General features: G+C 39.8%; 1 protein-coding gene across 4 annotated transcripts in view; it reads right to left on the reverse strand.

Moving 5' to 3' along the window:
- The window catches only part of LRRC27 (leucine rich repeat containing 27), a 61520-nt gene that overhangs the window by 19470 nt on the left and 22095 nt on the right, over positions 1-19955 (reverse strand). For all 4 annotated transcript variants that reach the window (XM_005305317.3, XM_005305316.3, XM_005305318.3 and 1 more), the window contains 4 exons: positions 14839-14991; positions 9074-9326; positions 5642-5782; positions 1410-1506 (listed from right to left, as the gene is read on the reverse strand). In XM_005305317.3, the coding sequence (XP_005305374.2) occupies positions 1410-1506; positions 5642-5782; positions 9074-9326; positions 14839-14991 (644 nt within the window). The remainder of the gene's footprint in view (positions 1-1409; positions 1507-5641; positions 5783-9073; positions 9327-14838; positions 14992-19955) is intronic.

The raw sequence follows: 19955 nt of genomic DNA on the forward strand, positions 1-19955 counted from the left end.
GAAGTGACTTGCTCATGATTACAAAGCAGGTTATTGGCAGAACTAAGAATTGAACCCTTGCGTGAAATCTTAGCACCACTGAAAAATAGTGGATTTTGCTCCAGGGGTCCTGACTCCCATCCTATGGTACCATCATTTTAGTAACTAACTGACTTACAAAGTACTGTTTTTTAAAGTAGGTTGTGCCCTCATTTGCTTCTGTACGACTTACAATGAAGGCCTAAATAGACATTGTTTGGGTTTTTTTAAACCTTCACATTATTTTAGAAATATCAGCAAAGCAAAGCCTGCTCTTTCAGGGGACGTCAGAGATGTGTATTGTGAGCCCTCATGTGTTATCGGAAGGAGTGAGAGTTTTTATTCTTTAATGAAGATATCCTTTTTACCAGATGTTTATTAGACATTGCTAGACAGTTGTCAATAAAACAAAAACATATTAAACAACCAGATTAAATTCCTTCCCTTTTAATTGTACCTCATTTTGAGAGTTGTCATTTGTTTTAATTCAAAGCTTATCTATGTTCCATACACGTTTGTTGTCCCCTGATTTTTGATGTTAACCATTTTTTTACATCAAAAATAAAGAATCATGAAACGGAGATTAAAGAAAGAGTTATGGACACTAACAGAATGAATCCCTCAGCATTTGAAGTTTTCTGAATGGATACTTTTTTTATGTTCCTTATTTTGTGTCATGGTCACAATGAGTTCCACAAGGGAGCATTTGAGAGGTCTGATTGTTCAGCTTTCAATATCCACTTCCTTGCAATGTCATACTTAAACGAGGCCAGAATTTCTATTATAAAGAAACAACAAGAATTTTGGTTTTTTTATTTGTGTCATTGGGAAACACTTTTCAGGCCTTCTTTCTACTTCAGAAAAAGCAAATATGGGCAAAAACCCAATTTTTCTTACACATCTGAGTCTTTTTTAAAAAGGTGCCACCTTTTAGAGTGCCAGAGTTTACAGACTCCTGTAGCAACCATAAGATCCAGCCCACATCAATTTCAGTTTGGCAGAGGCAATATCACAAATTGGAGGCGTTCAATAATTAAAAAAAAATATTTAAATATAAGTACTTCTGTTTTAACGTCTCCAATAGCCTGATATTGGAACTACTACAGATAGTGAATAACTGTTTGCAGGGTCTCGCAACTCCTACATTGCACATTGATCCACATCAATTCACACGGGATCCATGTTCAATATAGATATTTCATGTGGGGGCTGTAGGTCCACATAGCTTCTCAAAGTGATAGTATTTTAAGTATTCATTTTTCTATTTAACTGTATTATCATCATTAGAAGTCTAACCTAAATATACAGTTCACAGAGAAAAAGGGTAAAAGCGTCTTGTTAATGGATTATTTACCTGATCCAATACTGCCTTGCTATTCTCTATTACATACCATGTCTGCTCTTGTAGGTGAATACCTGAACAATACTTCTTTCTTCTCCTTCATCATCTTGGAACGCTGTCTCCATTCCCGAAGCACTTCTTTATCTCTGAAAAAATTTAATTTATATTTAACTTTTAAAACCACATTTTAAAAAGTGAATGTTATTACTTCTTTTTACCCAGTCAACCATTTTAATAACGTGCCAGATATGTGGCAAAAAAATGCATGTACTATGGACATCTTTGTGAAGCACTAACATTCAAATGGAAGATCAGCACTTCAAGGAACACCACTGCATTAAAATGCAGAGAGAAAAAATATAGCAGCAAAAGAATTCACACAAAAATTGAAATGGTTACAGGACTGATTCCTCAAAGGTTTGTTAGGCTACAGAGCTTTCATCTCTACATGGCTAATCTGGCTAGGTCAGATTACTTGAGTAGGGATGGAGGTGCCTGTATATGCAGAAGTAGACAGTTGGACCAGAAAAAGATCACTTAGGTCATTTAATCTGACCCTCCTCCCTCCAATATTTTGTAGGGATGCTCACTAAATAATTCTCACTAATATATTTTATTTTATTTGATCTTGACTATCTGCAGAGATGGTATTTCAGTTGCCTGTGTTGCTAATCCATTCAACTGCCCAACTTCTCTGTTAAGAACTTTTCCCTAGTATCTAACCCAGGGGTCGGCAATGTTCGGCACGCGGCTCGCCAGGGTAAGCACCCTGGTGGGTCGGGCCAATTTTATTTACCTGCTGACGCGGCAGGTTCGGCTGATCGCAGCCCCCACTGGCCGCGGTTCACCGTCCCGGGCCAATGGGGGCGGCGAGAAGCTGCGGCCAGCACATCGCTCGCCTGCGCCGCTTCTCGACGCCCTCATTGGCCCGGGACGGCGAACCACGGCCAGTGGGGGCCACGATCGGCCGAACCTGCCACGTCAGCAGGTAAATAAAACTGGCCCGGCCCGCCAGGGTGCTTACCCTGGCGAGCTGCGTGCCGAACATTGCCAACCCCTGATCTAACCTAAGCTTTTCCTTCCTAGCAGGGCCGGCTCTCAATCCCCAACTGGGCTGAAGTGCCGGGGGGAGGGCGGCGAGCCCGCCGCGGCTCCGCTCTCCCCAGCAGCCAGAGCGCCGGGAGCAGGGCGGAGAACCCGGCCGGGGCTCTCTGCTCTCCCCGGCGGCCAGAGCGCCGGGAGCAGGGCGGAGAGCCTCCGGCGGCCAGAGCGCCTGGAGGAGGGCGGAGAGCCCGGCCGGGGCTCTCCGCTCTCCCCGGCGGCCAGAGTGCCGGGAGCAGGGCGGCGAGCCCCTGGCGGCCAGAGCGCCGGGAGGAGGGCGGAGAGCCTGGCCAGAGCTCTCCGCTCTCCCCGGCGGCCAGAGTGCTGGGGGGAGGGCGGCGAGCCCGCCGCGGCTCTCCGCTCTCCCTGACCGGCCGGAGTGCTGGGGGGAGGGCGACGATCCCAGTCACGGCCCCGCTCTCGGGCCGGAGCGCCCCGCCACACCGCCCCCCTCCAGGCACCGCCCCAAGCACATGCTTGGTGGTAGGGTGACCAGACAGCAAGTGTGAAAAATCGGGACAGGGGTGGGGGGTAATAGGAGCCTATATAAGAAAAAGACCCAAAAATCGGGACTGTCCCTATAAAATCGGGACATCTGGTCACCCTACTTGGTGGGCTGGTGCCTGGAGCCGGCCCTGCTTCCTAGCCTAGTTACAGGTTATATCTCCTTGTCCTATGATTGCCTGATATCATAAATACAATAATCCTCTTCCTTCATTTACACTATCTCCTTGAAGGTATTTATCAACTGTGATAAAGTCTGCTGAGTGTATTCTTTTAAAAACTATATAGACATAGTTCCCCTTGTCTCTTCTCCTAAATTCTTCCTGTGCACAGATAGAGCAGCTTAAGGACTATTCTGATCTACATTGGCTGCTAATGGCTCCAAGAGACTGAAATTGCAGCTGGAGATTATCATGGTGTTGAGGTGTCCTAGCCATGCATATTTCCTCTAGTCTTTTCTTTGCTACACCAAATACCAGGATGTAGAGTCGTGTAAGAGCTACCTTGACAATTCAAACAGAGAATCCCCCTTGCACTGAGTTGATCTTCCTAGGATTAGATGTGCCGGTTTTATGCTTGTGCTGGTGGCATAATGCACACCAGCCACATCAGTCTGAACTGGGTTTCTTGGAATCTGAACCAAAGTTTTTACCTGAAAAGCTCAAAAGTGATCAAAGAGAGAAGAACTATAATGAAAAGCTGTGTGAATTAGTGGAGAAGTTTAGCAGGTGTTATGTTAGTTCCACAATTTTTGTTTGGATTTTTTTTTTAATTATCATCCATTCAGGTACTTAATTTGTTAATGCTTCACTGTGGGGGGAATTTATGGGCTTCAAGGATGACGACTGTAGTAACTCCCTAGTTTTACATAAGATTCATGTACATATACATGAATAACATCGTCACACAGCAAGTCATTTTTTACACCAGTGCACACCAATGCTATGCTAGTGGTATGCACTGGTGCATCTCCATCATTGTTGTTAGACCACTGCAAAAAACCCAGTATAGATAAGCCCCTGGTCCGCCATGGAGGTAAGTTAATTAAGGGAGAAACAAGAACTAGGGGATTAATATCTACAAAGGGAAAAACAAGTATTATGGTTAATTAATTATTAAACGAACTGAAGAGCTTATTTTACTAACATTGGCCCAAATCAGTATCTAGGCTAGGTCCCTCAGGAAGGGAAGGGTGCACAATGATTGCAGTAGCCCTCCACAACCTCAACATCGCTATGCAGGCAGGAAGGAAAGGTAGCAACAAGAGGATCCACACAGTGGCAGAACCTCTGCTCCCATCCTTACTCTGCCCAGTCCCCCTCTGTGGACTGATGTGAAGGCAACCCCAAAGAAGCTGGGCTCTGCAACATATGGAAGTATACCTTCTGCGCACTCCTCCAAATCCTGCTAACTGCAAGATGTGCAAGATCTTGTGCTGCCAGGCATACCTCTGCAGAGAGAGGATTGCATTTGTCCCACTATGCAAAAACATGAACTACATTTCAGACATATGTTGGAAAATTTAAGACAGTGTTATAAAGTAGACCTAACAATCTATATGCTTTTTTTTGGATAAGTTCCATGGCTAGTGTGTTGGCTTCTGAATATGATTCAAAATGCATGCATCTGGTAGGACAAAAGGCAGAATTTTAAACAATTTACAATTCTTAGAACAAAATTTGTTAAATATACATACTCTTTATAATGAAAAAATGTCAACATGTTTTATGACACAAATTATTGCCTCTAGCAGATTCAGTGGCGGATTAGCCACTGGACCAACGGGGCCCCCGGCAGGAGCACCAGGCGAACAGGGGAAGCTGTTGTCTGATTTTAGGAGGTTAATATTATTAATTTGGATAGTATGGGTTATAGGCTCGCCAATTATTCTGATCAGAAGATAATAAGGTGAAAGGTCCCAGACATATGTATGTTAACTTTGCTGTCTGGGTGAAAAGTCCCAAACATATATGTGCTAACTTTGCCTTAGCTAAGCTCAACATACAGGATGTGGCCTGTAGGTCCCTTGCATTACAGCTAACATATACTCTATTATAAACCTATAATCCTATTATAACCTATTATAATAAAACATAGGCAAGCAAGCAGGCTAGCCCTATAGGCTACAAAGCCCGCATGCTGACCTAGCTCTCCAGCAGAAGCACTGGGCGGGGGGGCAGGGTGGGGCAAGCCCCCGTGCCCCAACCCCATTTCCCTGGCAGGAGCATGGGGGAGAATGACAAGGGGGGGAGGGACTGCAGGCAGAAGGGGTGGCAAGGGGCTACCACAAATCCCTAATCCGCATCTGAGTACATTGCTGTTAGTAAAGATTAAAAAAGGTTATTTAAATACTTCTATAATATATTATATGACGTAAGGAATAGTGAAAGGGAACATTTTCTCCACTAGTTGGGAACAGAAACTCATGTTTCCCCAGTGAAGTCAATGAGAAATTCAATAGTTCACACTCCTGTCCCCTAGGAGCACTGTGCTTTGTGAAGGAAAGTACCCCTTACATTTCTATTCATAATCCAGATCATTTGTAATGATTTTCTTTCCTTACAAATGGTAAAATGGTGATTTGTGAAGGGAAAAAAGTTACAATTTGTTAAGAACAGCTGAACAACAACTTAAAAATACAGCATTGTCATTAAGCAACATAACCATAAAACTTACTTTCTGTGCTGTTCAATTAAAGCCTGGGTCTCTTTTAGTTCCTTTTGCACAGCCAATCTGAACTCTTCAGCTCGCTTTGCTTGAATCATCTTATCATATGATTGAAACTCAGAAAATGTATTTTTCTGTGAGAACTTCTTCCTTTTAAAATAGGCAGTTTGATACAGTTAATTCAATACTGCATTAAAGGGCAAGCAGGTGAAAAAATTAATTAATGATAGTGAGGGCTGGCCTTAAGGAAAATGGCACCCTGGGCAAACTTGTATTTTGGCCCCAGGCAGACACCCTCATTGCCCCCAGCACCTGTAGGCTCCTCTGTGTGCTTAATTTGTAATGAAAGAGATGCCAGGGCTCAGCACCAGGAGGCACTGGCACAAATTAAGTGATGGCTGGACGGCCAGACAGTGGTGGCTGCTGGCCGGGTACCCAGCTCTGAAGGCAGCACTGTGACCAGCAACAGTGCAAAAGTAAGGGTGGCATGGTCTGGTGTATTGTCACCCTTATGTCTGTGCTACTGCTGGCAGCAGCACTGCCTTCAGAGCTGGGTAGCTGGAGAGCGGCGGCTGCTGGCCCAGCAATACACCCCATGACCACTGAGCCCATGGAAAAGGGGGACCCAAGATCTGACTCGCTGGCTCTGCAGAGGTGAACACTGATGCCTGTGCCTCCCTGCCAGGCTGGCTCGCCACGCTTGCCGGCACTCACCCCTACTGACCATCGTGCCCCACTAACCACAGCGTCCTGGGCGGTCACCCAGGTCACATGCTCCTAAGGCCGGCCCTTAGGGATAACTAAATTCACAAGGCAGATTTATGTGTGGGTTTGATCCTTGGCCAATCAGAGAATAAGAAAACACAGAAATCAAACCAATTTGGCTTTCTTCCTTCTAAGCTTTTTTTATAGGCACAATAGATCATTGATATTCCAACAACATTTAGGCCCTGATTCAGCAAAGTGTCTAACTAAGCATATAAGTAGTCCAACTGGTTTCAATAGCTTGCTAAATCAAGGATTTAAGGCAGTGGCTCTCAACCTTTCTAGACTACTGTACCCCTTTCAGGAGTCTGATTTGTCTTGAATACCCCCAAGTTTCACCTCACTTAAAAATTACTTCCTTACAAAATCAGACATAAAAATACAAAAGTGTTATAGCACATTATTACTGAAAAATTGCTTACTTTCTTATTTTTACCACATAATTATAAATCAATTGGAATATAAATATTGTACTTACATTTCAGTGTATAGTATATAGAGCAGTATAAGTCACTGATATGAAATTTTAGTTTGTACTGACTTCACTAGTGCTTTTTATGTAGCCTGTTGTAAAACTAATCAAATATCTAAATAAGTTGATGTACCCTCTGGAAGACTTCTGTGTACCCCCAGGTGTATGTGTACCCCTGGTTGAAAACCACTGATTTAGGGTATGTCTACCCAGCAACTAGACACCCGTGGCTGGCCCATGCCAGGCGACTCAGGCTTGCGGGGCGCGGGCTGTGAAGCTGTTTCATTGCTGTGTAGACTTCCAGGCTCGGGCTGGAGCCTGGACTCTAGGACCCTGCAAGGTGGGACGGTCCCAAAGCCCGGACTCCAGCCCAAGCCTGGAAGTGTACACAACAATGAAACAGCCCCAACTGCTGAGTCGGCTGGCATGGGCCAGCCGCAGGTGTCTAGTTGCTATGTAGACATACTCATAATCAAAAATACAGTTACATGGGATCATATTATGGGGAAAAGAACAGAAACAGCCTGAATCGGCAAGCCCTCTCTTTGCTTTCAGTAGAGAAGGGATTTGTAGAGCAGAACCTGGAATATAAGAATATATATAATGAAGATGATAAATATGATGCAGAATGTGATGAGAAGAAACTGTTCAAGTAAAAGATTTCAGAGTAAAAGCAGTTTATAAACTTAAAGTATATTCATTTAAAGAGAAAATGATTACAGAGTGCCACCTTCAGGTTCTTTTCATAAAATGAAAAACTGTAAGCATACTGTACAGGAAATCTAGTGAACTACCTACATAAAGTAGTAGGTGATTCTCTGAGTGCTGGAACTTTCCTTTGTTCTTCCCATCCAAGTTAAGTGCACTTTTTGTTGGAATAGGTTTTCATTAGCTCTGAATTACAGAAACTCCTGTATATTTTTTACTTTTTCATGAATGATTCCTACTGTTTCCCTCCCCAACCTCATACCCAATAGTGCAATGGAGCAGTCCCTTGGATGCTCTTATACATGAGATTATGTTTCTTAACCAACAGAGTTATAGGAATGTTCAGCCAATCAAGTAATTTATAGCAAACAACAATAAAAAAGAAAGTATAATTTGATGAATGTTGACCCACTATATAATATTTTTTAAATTAGGCTGAGTGTATACATTGCATCTTCACATCCTATAGTTTGTTTTCCCTGGTGGGGAAAAAAGGGAAAACTTTCACCAAAAAATGCTGTGAAAATTTCTCTCCATTTTTCTTTGAAATGTGAAATTTCATTCAAAGACTAGATTAAAAATAACCTAGTTCTATGTTTGCTCAAAAACGGATGGTGGGGAATAAATGTAAAACTTTAGTCAAAAATGTTCCTGATTTTATTTTTAATTTCAAAATTTCAACAAAACTTTGAAATTCAAAAAATTTTCACTATTCCTAATTCTTAGACTTGAATGTATATTAGCGGTTCCATAACACTGTACATTGACAAAACACTACAGTGACTCAAGAGAAAATATATATTGGAGAAATTTGCTAATTCACACACTTAATAATGTGAACATAAAAAATACTTCCCCTTTTCAGCATAGAATCAATAGCAGGTCCTCTAGTGAGGGTTTATTACCTAAACTTCATTACTTTTACAAAAATCCCACCATATTTTACATTCACTAGCATACTATGTAGTTTCATAAACATCAGTTAGCAAAATACATGAAGTAATTACACTGTATCATGCAATAGCCTTATTTGCTAAAAGTGCAAAATTAAGTAATCTGAAATGGGTCTTCTAGTCACTAGTATGCATTAACAGATTTTACTTCTTTCAGCTAAGCATGTTCCAAAAGTATTTCCAAAAGTGTAATTATTAAAATATGAATTGATAAAGTTTTATATCTGCATGGGGATGGCAGTTTCAACCAGTTGTCTTTCCTTTCTAATGTTTACAAAGTTGATAGTGCTTGTTGTTTCCTAGTTTTAGAGAAAATTTAGAGTTATTTAGGGCCTTTTTGTTTTCTTTATTATTTATTTGTTCTAACCATAACTAATGCATCATCTGGGCACAGATGGAGGGTTTTTAATCATGCTGTATGTTAAAATGCTTTTAAATCTTTTCACTTAGAAGTTTGGCTATTCATCACCTGCCCAACACACATAGTCTGCCATACTGTACCTCATGATATGAAATTAAAATATATATAATACTTTCTTTCACCTGGAAAGAGTCGCTGATTTGTGGTAGAGCCTCTCTTTCTTTCTGCCGTTTTTTCTGAACTCAGCAAACTCCTGCATTGTGGCTTTAGGATTTAAATCCTGGTTAGCAAGAAATTCTTCCTTTTCATCTTTTACCATTTCCTCCCTCAGCTTCTGAAATCGTAGCATTTCTCCTTCATTAGGCCACTCATCTGACAAATCCAAACTGGATTTCATCAACTCAGTTAAATTTAACTTTTCAACAGGTGGCATTTCTATTGGAGTAAAAAGGAGATTACTCAATACTCATCTATCAGACCAATGAAGTTACTAGATTTTGTTTGGCAAATTTCTATTTTTTTCTTCAGGAATGTGACTATACATATGAAAGACTAGTTTGTTATTCACATACTCTGACTTTTCCCCTTCATTAGTAAACTACAACCATCATCTGAACAAGGAGCAGTAGACAATGCATTAAAATTTTCTATAATGGTAAAGTTAACACAGCATGACAAAAAGAAATGTGAGGTCTATGTTATTTTGAGATTGTCTCTTCACTCTGCCACTAAAGAGTTATATAGTTACTCTAAAATAATAAAAAATCTAAACTTTTCACCATGGTGCATTCTCTGTACTGTGTATGTAGTATATGTAGCTGCTCAACTGCTAGGTGAAGTCAACCTACAGGAACATGTTTATCAACAGCAGCACTGACTTCCCATTCACTTCTGGATACAATTCAAAATTAATCTTGGCCTATAAAGCTGTATCTGACTTGCTGTCTAAGGCCCAATGAACCAGGCACGGAAACATGTGTTTAACTTCAATGTGAGTGACTTCACCCTAGTCAGCAAAGCATTTAAGTGCATGGTTAACTTTAAGCACATGTTTAAATCCCATTGAAGGCAATGAAATTTAAATATATGCACAAGTGCTCTGCTTAATCAGAGCCTAAGACACCTCTTTCCTCATAGTTTGCTATAGTTGAGACCAGCTGGGACATCAGAGCTAATAACCATGAGGTTGGTGGATGGATGTTCTCAGACTATGCCACAGGATTTTGAAATTTGCCCCTGGAGCTGACTGGAACCGGTGCCAAAGTCTTCTGGCCATTAGGGTGCAGTGGTGGGCCCATCTTGCTTAACTTAAGCAATACATTTGTCATTTACTTAGTTTTTCGTGGTTAACCATGCAATATTTATATTTTCTTGATGTAGTTTTTTGGCTAGTGTAAATGTATACTACATAAACTATGCATGAATAATGAGTAAATGAATGTGTGAAGATGCTATGCATGATGACCAGCAAGTAAGATATTTGTACCAGAGAAATAAATATCAGAAGAAAGTAAAAATGCTAAGCGCTAAGATACCATAGCATGGAATAAATGCCTAGGTGCAGATCTGTTAGTTCAATTGGGAAAAACCTTTTAACATAGCCAACATGAACTTGAAATCTTTATGAAATACAACATCAAGGAAAAAAAAAAAAAACAAGTTATGCACAAAGTTTTATCTCTGAAGACCTGGGTTTCAAATCTATTTGGTATCCCAGTAAAAAAAAAACTGTCTCAAATTATTCTATTATGTGCATTTGTCTATACATACACAACTTGAATATTTTTTATATTTACATGTCAGGACTAAGATGCATTAAGATTTGGTTCGGCAGAAGCTGCAGAGTTGGAGGTTCCCCAAATCCCAGAGAAGTAAACAGCTATATTTCATCTCTCTCTTTTCCTCAAGTTTTAGAGGAAATGCATTCTCCCATAGCACATTCTGTTATATTCACTGCATGAAGTGTGTATATACCACCTCTTACATACTGCTCATCCAGCATGAACAGATGGGCCACGTGGGAGGGCGCAGAAAACTCTTGAATATTACAGAAGGTTCCCAAATGTGGCATGTCCACAAATTCTGAAAATCAAAGTCTATGGGGAGTATTTTTCCTTAATTATAAGAGTATCTAAACTAAAGTAGAATAGTATGATATTGCAGTAGCATGAGTTATGAAGCTGTTCCAATATACATTTTATAATTATTTTGTAGTTAAAATATGCTGTCTTTGAATGAAATAGAAAATAAATAGCATGCAAGGCTACCTTTTTATATAGTTATATAGTGGCAGAAAGAAACAAAATCCATAAGATTTTCAAAATCATGTATGTATCAAAGAAAGAAATTAGACAAGAAAAGAAAAACACTGTAGTGTTTTAAAAATATAATTTATTTGGCTTACATTTTAATGTATAACAAATATTTACAGGGATCTCAGGAAAAAATAGGCATTCTAGTCCATAATGCAACAGAAACAAAACACAATAATAAATGATTGTGGGAAATAATTGTGATAATTTCTAAACTAAACATTTACTTACATGTTACTAGATATATATCAAAATTATCTCATGGAGTGAATTTAGATAAAATCTGATATAATTCATTGATTTTATTCTATTTGTTATAGCTGATTATGCAAAAGTGATCATCAGAAACATTACAAGTTCTTCTGCATAGGGTAAAGCCAAGGATTCTCTCTCTATCTACAGTCTATGCACATTTTACAAACAAAAGATCAGTCCTTTATTTAATTCTTAATAGTGATATCAAAAATTAAATTTTAACAGATACTGAACAAGATTTACCAAATAGTTCTCTCTAAGGGATATATTATCAAGGATTTAGGAGTTTTATTCCTTCTACTTAACAGAAAAGATGATTCCATGGCTATTTTAAACTTCTTATTCAAGATAATGCAAATAATTCTCAAAGGCAAATGTACTTTTCAGAATAAATAATAAGAGTTCATTATTAGAAAAATTGTTCTATCCTCTTGAACAAAGATTGTTTTGCTTCTATTTTTCATGTTCAAATTTATTTATTTCTTATTATAAGATCTGCTGAAAACTGTAAAAAGCCCAATTCCATTTAAACAAAGGCTTTCTAATATATTTCAGAAATGGAAAGGACTTATTACCCAATTACTTCCAAAATCTATAACAGGCGTCATTTTGAATATCTTACATGGACATAAATTCTGGTTCAAAATTAAGGGTAAGTATTTGGTTTTTCTTTCCTGCACCCAAACTTTCTTCCCCCATTTCAGCTCTACAAAGGATCACGCTGTTGACGGAAATGCTAAGTACACACCCATCTACAAGATAGCCATAGGTCTCAGGTATATTAAGCACAAATGTAATCTATACAAACTATTTTTTTCAGTTTGATTTCAGAAATTTAAATATGAAATTATTTGATATGCTATATTTTTAAACTTTAATAGCAAGATACAATAATACATTTTGAGATTACACGTTCTGCGGACACCGCAATGTATGCATACAAATGTATGCAATTGTTAGTATGTTCCTATAAAACATAAAAAGTTATCTTCCTCTAACTAACATTCTACTAAACTCACTAATGAAGCTCATCTGTTTCCATGGACCAGTGAATGCTTTCCTAAGAGCAGGGTATCTCTTTGACTTTCTCTTGTACTCTTTAACAATGGCCTTTGCATCTTCTTGTAGCATAGAAGGCAATTCTGTGAAATATACAACTTTAAAGTATGTGCATGTCTACTATATTAAAGTCTAAACTAAGACTAGACTGGACAAAAGACTATAGTATATATTATAAGGAGCAATCTTGCATCCTAAATGTTCTTCTCTATTTGTAATCTAGAATACTGACATATGGTAAATAGTATGGGTAGTAGTATAGAAGACTGTGTTAATTTTCAAAAATGATCAGAACAGAGTAACAGTCTGAGGCAGGCATAAGGAGCACATTGTGCAGGCAGGTGCTGGGCTCACTTCTTCAAACAGACTTTTGAATTAATCTCATCCTTGACCTACCATAACTCTTTTATTCTAGTATAATCCTTTCTTGAGTAGATACTGAAAAATATGCCAGATTGTGGATTGGGTTTGTGATGTAGATAAATAGGATGAGGCTACCAAAACTCATTGACTCAAGGCCTAATCCAAGATTTGAGAACTCAGCCGTCCAGACAAGTCCGTTTAATTCACTAATCCACTATGCTACTTAGTCTCTCTAATAAGGTATTTGCATCTGTCTGCAGTCAGCACAAAAATAACTACCTGTTGCTAGTGAATTAGCTAGTTGTTACAGAATAGCATAATACTGATGATAATATCTAACCCAAATCTCTTCTTAGTCTTGATAAGATAAAAATATAAGTAAATGTATTTTGTGTATTTTACACTAAAATGTACACTAATGTGGAAAGAATTTAGTCAAAGGGTTCGAATAATAAAGTATGCACAGTATCATATAAAACAATATGGTCCCTTTACTTGAAAGAACACTAGTTTATTTTGGCCTTTTAATGTAATGAAATAATCTTCAGAAAAGTTTGCTTCAAATAGATCTACAATGTTTTTTGAAAAAAAAATAGTTTAAATTTTTGTTGATATAGGAATCTTTATACAAACACTGTATGGATTCTTGAATACACTTAGATTAGCTATTATTCTATAATCCAGTCACCAAGAGATTTCCTTTTTGACCATTGTCAGCAGGGTTAGGCAGAGGTATTGCATGCAGAAAGTGGTGCTGGCAATTCAGTAATGATACTTTCTTTCCTGGTCAGCGCTGAACTAGCTCCACAGCAAATTGATATAGAACACAGTGCTGCTAGAGATATAGTCTACTACCTGAGATGGAAAACATAGATCCTGAACACTTGTGGTCATTAAAACACACATGGTAATTCTTCACACTCTCTGCTCCCCTTGGTGTCTTTCAGATTTCTGTCCCTTTGTCTCCTTATTCTTGCTGACTTCATCTATTCCCAGAGTTTCAACCATCACCTCTATGTGAATGATTCCCAAATCTACCTCTCTATCCCTGATCCCTCTCCCTATGTCCATTCCACATCTCTTAATGCATCTCAGACATCTCTTTTTGGATGTTCAATCACCATTTTGAACTCAACATTTCTAAAATTCAACTTTTTATTGTTTCTACTGATAGGAACATCCAGTTACATTAATAGGATAAATGTTTATAAGCAATATAATTCCTTATGCTTTAGGACATATACTAATCACTAATTGCCTGGGGTTAAAGAAATTTCTCCTATGAGCAAGTTATTCCATAATTGTTTATTATGGGGTTTCTCAGACCATTCTCAGATGCACCTGGCCACTATCAGAGACAGGACAGTAAACCACTTGCTGGATTTGTTATGACAATTCCTATATTTCCTCTTCTCTGTCTCTTGGAAATTTCACTATCCTTCCCATCTCTGAGGGTCTCAACCTTAGTATAATCTCCTTCCTAACAGTCAGTTTCTCACCAAGGCCTATTACTACTTCTTTTTAAATATCATCACAATCTGGCTTTTCCTTTCTAAAAAATCTTGTATATGTTAGTCATATTTCATGTTGATTATTGCATGTGTCCAGCCTTTCCTGTTCTCATATCTCCTCCTCTATTATCAGAACTGCCTTTTTTGAAAACATATTCCACTCCTGTTGCTCCAGCCACATCACAGACATCCTTAAGTCCCTTCCCTAGATTTCTCTCTTACCACATAAAAGTCAAACTCCTTCAAGACCCTAAAATATGTTTTAAAAACATAATAATACATTTCTTTTTCTATTTATATATCAGGACTTGTCCAATTTTGCATTCAAGAGTTGATGGTACTACTGACACAAACCTATACAGGGAATGCATCACTTCATTCACATTGTTTTTCAAAAACAACTAATTACAATTTTAATAAATATTCATGAATAATTGTCCTACATACCTTGAGTATCTGGCTCTAAATTGACAAGTTTTCCATTGCCGACATTCCGGAGAAAGCACAGAATGGACCGCAGTCCCCTCTGTACAACATCTTTAGGTGGAAACTCCAGAGGGCAATGCCTTAGATTCAGTGCTGTCAATGAAGTTAAATTACCTGCAAAAATAGTTTAATCTGTAAACATTTTGGAAGAAAGAGCTATCTGCAGATTCAGGACTCAGATATGACTAAGCTGTAGAAATTTATTTCCCATCACAATTTGTTTTATTTATAGCTATTTCTATGGGACCTTAATACATCTATTGATATTGTATACTGTCTAAAAAAAAATATTGGGTCAATTCTGGTTGCAGAGGTAGAAAATGACTGACAATTTATTTTATATACTCATTTTATAGTACTATAAATTCTAAAATATCTAATATTACATATGTAGTTCTTAAAGGCAGACATCTCATTTCTAAGCTTTTTGATATTCACCAATGAACTTAGGCTATCTGAGGCTCAGGTACATCAAACTTTCTGCCTCTCACATGAAAAGAAATTAGGTGTCTCTAGAACACAGCCTTTTTATCAGGGACTACCATGCCACACAAGATCACTAAGTGAGGCAAAGATATATCAAAGATAAAAAACCTTCAAACATACTTGTACTGTTCCATCAGACTCACTTGCACAGATATAAACATGCAAAAAGACAGCGTCACTAATGATGTATAAAAATATTTTATTCCAAACCAAAATTATTTCTTTCCCTATCAAGGTAGTTCTATGCCCTCTCCCATATTTAGGAACACAGCTCTTATGCTCATCTTGCAACTAAGACAGATATATCAGATCATCCTCACATACTTATGTCCCTTGATGATTCCTGACAACAAATTTTTTTTTTTGACATAATATTTTGGCACCAACGGTTATATAAGATAAAAACATTTACTCTCTATTTTGCCTTTGTTGCTCCCTCCCTTTGCCATCTCTTCCCCTTTTCTATTCTACTGCTTAATATCTTGATGATTCTCATTTTCGTGTAATCAGTGAATAGACTTTGGGTTGTGGGCAGAGCACTACCACCTTTTCTTTTTATTCCTTGTCTCCCATTCATCTAATTTCATCCATCAAAATTTTTTTGGTACTTTGCTCTGCATTTCTTCTCTCCCAATCTTTGTCTCTCCACTTCTTTCCATTTACCACCCTATCACTCCTAAAATGCTTGGCACTATTCTTGCAAAGGAGATAGATGCCACATACAGCTTTACCTCCTGAGAGGGTCCAGTAAATGTATGCATCCTGCTTGCATGCCTAAGTCTTCTACCTTGCTTTTAAGCAACAGTGCAGGCAGCACATGACAGCCAGCCAGGGCCGGCTCCAGGCACCAGCCAACCAAGCACGTGTTTGGGGCAGCACCTGGTAAGGGGCGGCCAGTCTTGGGCTGGCGGGGGGCAACGCAGCGCGGTGCTCGGCCAGGGGGGTGGGTTCCGGCGGCGCAGCGCAGCGCTCGGCGGAGGGTGTTCGGCGGCGCAGCACTTGGCGGGGAGGGGTTTGGCAGCGCGGCGCTCAGTGGGGGGGTGTTTGGCGGTGCTCCGCCGGGGGGGGGGCTTCAGCAGTGCGGCGCTCCGCGGGGGGTGGAGGTGTTCGGCGGCGTGACGGGGGACGGGGGTGTTCGGCAGCGCGGCGCTCCACGGGGGTGTTCGGCGGGGGGGCGGGGGCTGTTCGGCGGCGCGGCGCTCGGCAGGGGTTTCGGCGGGGAGGGCGGGGGGGTTCAGCAGCGCGGCGCTCGGCGGGGGGTGTTCGGCAGCGCGGCGGGGGTGCGGGGGCTGTTTGGCGGCGCGCCGCGCGGGGGGGTTCAGCAGCGCAGCACTCGGCGGGGGGTGTTCGGTAGCGCGGCGGGGGCGGGGGCTGTTCGGTGGCACGGCGCTCGGCGGGGGGGTTTCGGCGGTGCGGCACTCGGGGGGGGGGTTCGGCGGGGCAGCGCTGGGGGGGTATTACGGTGGGGCAGCGCTTTTTTTTGCTGCTTGGCGAGGCAAAAAAGTTAGAGCCGGCCCTGCAACCAGCCATGGAAAGAACCACTGTGTTAGAGCTGCAATTAGCGGTGCATCATACATTGCCAGCTGTGCACTACCCTGCTTCCTGACAAGTGTCCTTAATGCTGTGCTTGAGCTGGGGACAGCTGCCAAATATGCAATGTAGGCTGCAGGGATATTTGACCTATATCTATCCCCACTCCACTACAAGGCCTGAATTAGTAAAAGCAAAATAAGTGATCAGAACAAATATTTCCCTATTAATTGGACCTGCAGAATGAAATCATATTCTAAGCCAGGTCATTAATAATAGTGGAATTTATATTTTTTATGGATTAAAAACAAACCTCAGAGTTAAAATCTAGGATGTAAATATTTTATAAAACAAAAAGTTTATTCAATTTCTAAAAGAAATTTTACTTATGACAACAAATATTTTGGCATGGCATGATTGATTTTAGGTTAATAGTTAAAATATTTGGAAGCACAATGTGAAAAATGAGATCTTGAGTCTAGTCACTGAGAACAGATTTTTCACACCGCCTTGAGAGAATGGCACTTTAAAAACTTCATTCACGGCTTGACTGAACATCAATTTATTTTGTCTTGATTTGTAAAGGCATAGTACTTAATATTCTGTGTGAGCTTATTTTATTCTTTACTCATTACTCTATTAAGTAGTACTTTAAAAATGTTTTCAGTCAAACCTTACTTACAGGAATGACAACCATATTATTTATAGCACAATTATTTGATTCCAAATTATTAGTAATTAAAAGTTGAAAGGAATATTGCAAAACAAACTTTGTAACATGATTAACAATTGTACTGACATCACTCCCCTAGAAATGCCAAATACAGCAATATTGACAATGGCTCACATACAGGAAAAAGAAAAATACAAAAAAAAAAGGATGAAAATAACAGGATAAAAAATGAGAAACTGGGCTAAGCACTGGGATTCTCCATGAGCATAGGGTGTGGTGAGGAATCCTTCCTTCCAGAACTCAGGATGGAGTAGACTATGGGATGCTTATGTCCCCACTGCTGTGGAAACAAGCAGTGATGACTCTTCCAACTCAAGGAGGACCCCTACAGAGCCAGGGCCTTTGGTGCACAGGATATACTCATGCTCTGTGTGGGCTCTCAATATTCTGTCCCTCCCCTGTGGAATAGACTTGTCTTGGTTCCACTGTTATTTTGGACCCACTGCATCCAGAGAAGGACCAAGATATATTATTTATTTTCAACTAAAAGAATCTCTTAGCCATTAGGTTATTTGTCAGATATCTAATCTTTTGATGATCTGTCATGGGCTTATGTCTGTCCTCTGTCAACTACCAAGGTCTCCTCTTAAAGTTTTAAACAAAATGAACCAAATTCAGTCCAGGTGTAAGTGGGTCCAACCCCACTGATATCAACAGAACTGAACCTACTTACATCAAGTCATATCTATTATTACAATATATACTGAGGTAACATCTTACAGCCTATATTATTTATTACAGATATAATGTCTTAGGTGTGCATGACACACAAAAATAAAGAGACATGGATACTGACCTTACAATTTAAAACTATGCCAAAAATAACACAATAACATGAAGATAAAACAGTGGACACAAGAGAAGGTGGAAAAACATACCTTGACATAGATTTACCTGCATTGCGTGAGAGGCAGAAGTTGTTTGCAAGTTTAATATCTCACTGGTTACCTTATTTTTTAAAATAAAATGTGAGGAAACAATGTAAGATTAGAATTGATAGGTCTCCTGAAAGGAGTAAAGTTCTTAGGTAAGATTTGAATGAAGAGAGAGAGAGTAATCAATTGGTACATGGAGGTTGTTCCAAGCACAATGGTTGTCATGAAGAAAGTTTTCTTCTTCCACCCTCTTCAAACCTAAGCAAGCAATTCAGCCGCTCTTCTTGGTGTTGAGAAGTACTTTACTTTGAGAGCAGGTCCACTGAACTCAACAGCACTACTTGCAGAATAAAATGCCACTCAAATTGAGAAAGATTAACAGTATTGGGCCCTAAGTGAATGTCAGGCTGGGGAACTGCAAAGGGGCTTTGAGGGGAAGTAGCTGGAAACAAGACTAAAGATACAAGTGTAGGGTGAAGTTATGCATGGCCATGAAGATGAGGTTCAGGAGTGAAATTAATAAGAAAAATGAGGAGTAGTCAGTAAAGGGATCTGAAAAGAGAAATGACTTGATCCAAGTGGTAGGCAAGAAAAAATCTTTTGGCAGCTGTGTTTTCTATGGAAGTGGAATTTAATCAGGAAGTGCTTTACATACTAATTACAATAGGGTCATAAAAGCAACAAGAGGGAAATGAGTGGGTGAATCCGCTCAACGCTGGAAATGTCTATACACTAATACAAGGATAATGGGGAATAAACAGGAAGAACTGGAAGTATTAGTACATATAACCCCTTTAGAGATGGTGCTCCTGAAAGACCACACTGAATTTCTAGGGGACTCCCCCATGACTACAGCAACAACAACTAGAGAGGTTCAGGACTTAATTTCACAGACTACCTACTGCCAAAGGCAGAGACAGAACTAGCTTGCAACACTACCAGAAGCAATCATAAACCAGAACTCAAGAGACAAAGAGTGTGGTTTTACTTTCAGTTTTCATTGTGTTTGGAGTGTAGCAGAGACAGAAGCATCACAGCCAGGGAGGACATTCCTACCCAAGTGAAAATTTTGAGCCCTTTGGGGATTTCTGGGACATTGGACAGTGTCATCTCTGCAAAGACCGGAAACCTAGGAGGCTGAAGAGAGAGCCACAGTCAGGCGACCCAAGAGCCAGCCTAATTGCACATTTGAATCCAGACCAAAGAGCTGCAGAGATGATCTTCCCAACATTGGTGTGGAGACTTTGTTAGAACACCCCTGTTTATGTACAGTTTTTGTATTGGTTTTGTCTTTTATTCTCTTAATCTGCTTTTCCATTCTTTCCTATCCTGAGTTCCCCATACTTAATAAAACCCAAGTTATTGTTTTATTACTCTGGGAATTGTAATAACTATTTTATTTTACTGTGCTCTGGCTGACACAGCTCTGTGTGAGATTGGGTGATGAATATTTT

This window comes from Chrysemys picta, chromosome 7 (genome assembly GCF_011386835.1).
Source record: "Chrysemys picta bellii isolate R12L10 chromosome 7, ASM1138683v2, whole genome shotgun sequence".
In the NCBI taxonomy this organism is placed as follows: domain Eukaryota; kingdom Metazoa; phylum Chordata; order Testudines; family Emydidae; genus Chrysemys; species Chrysemys picta.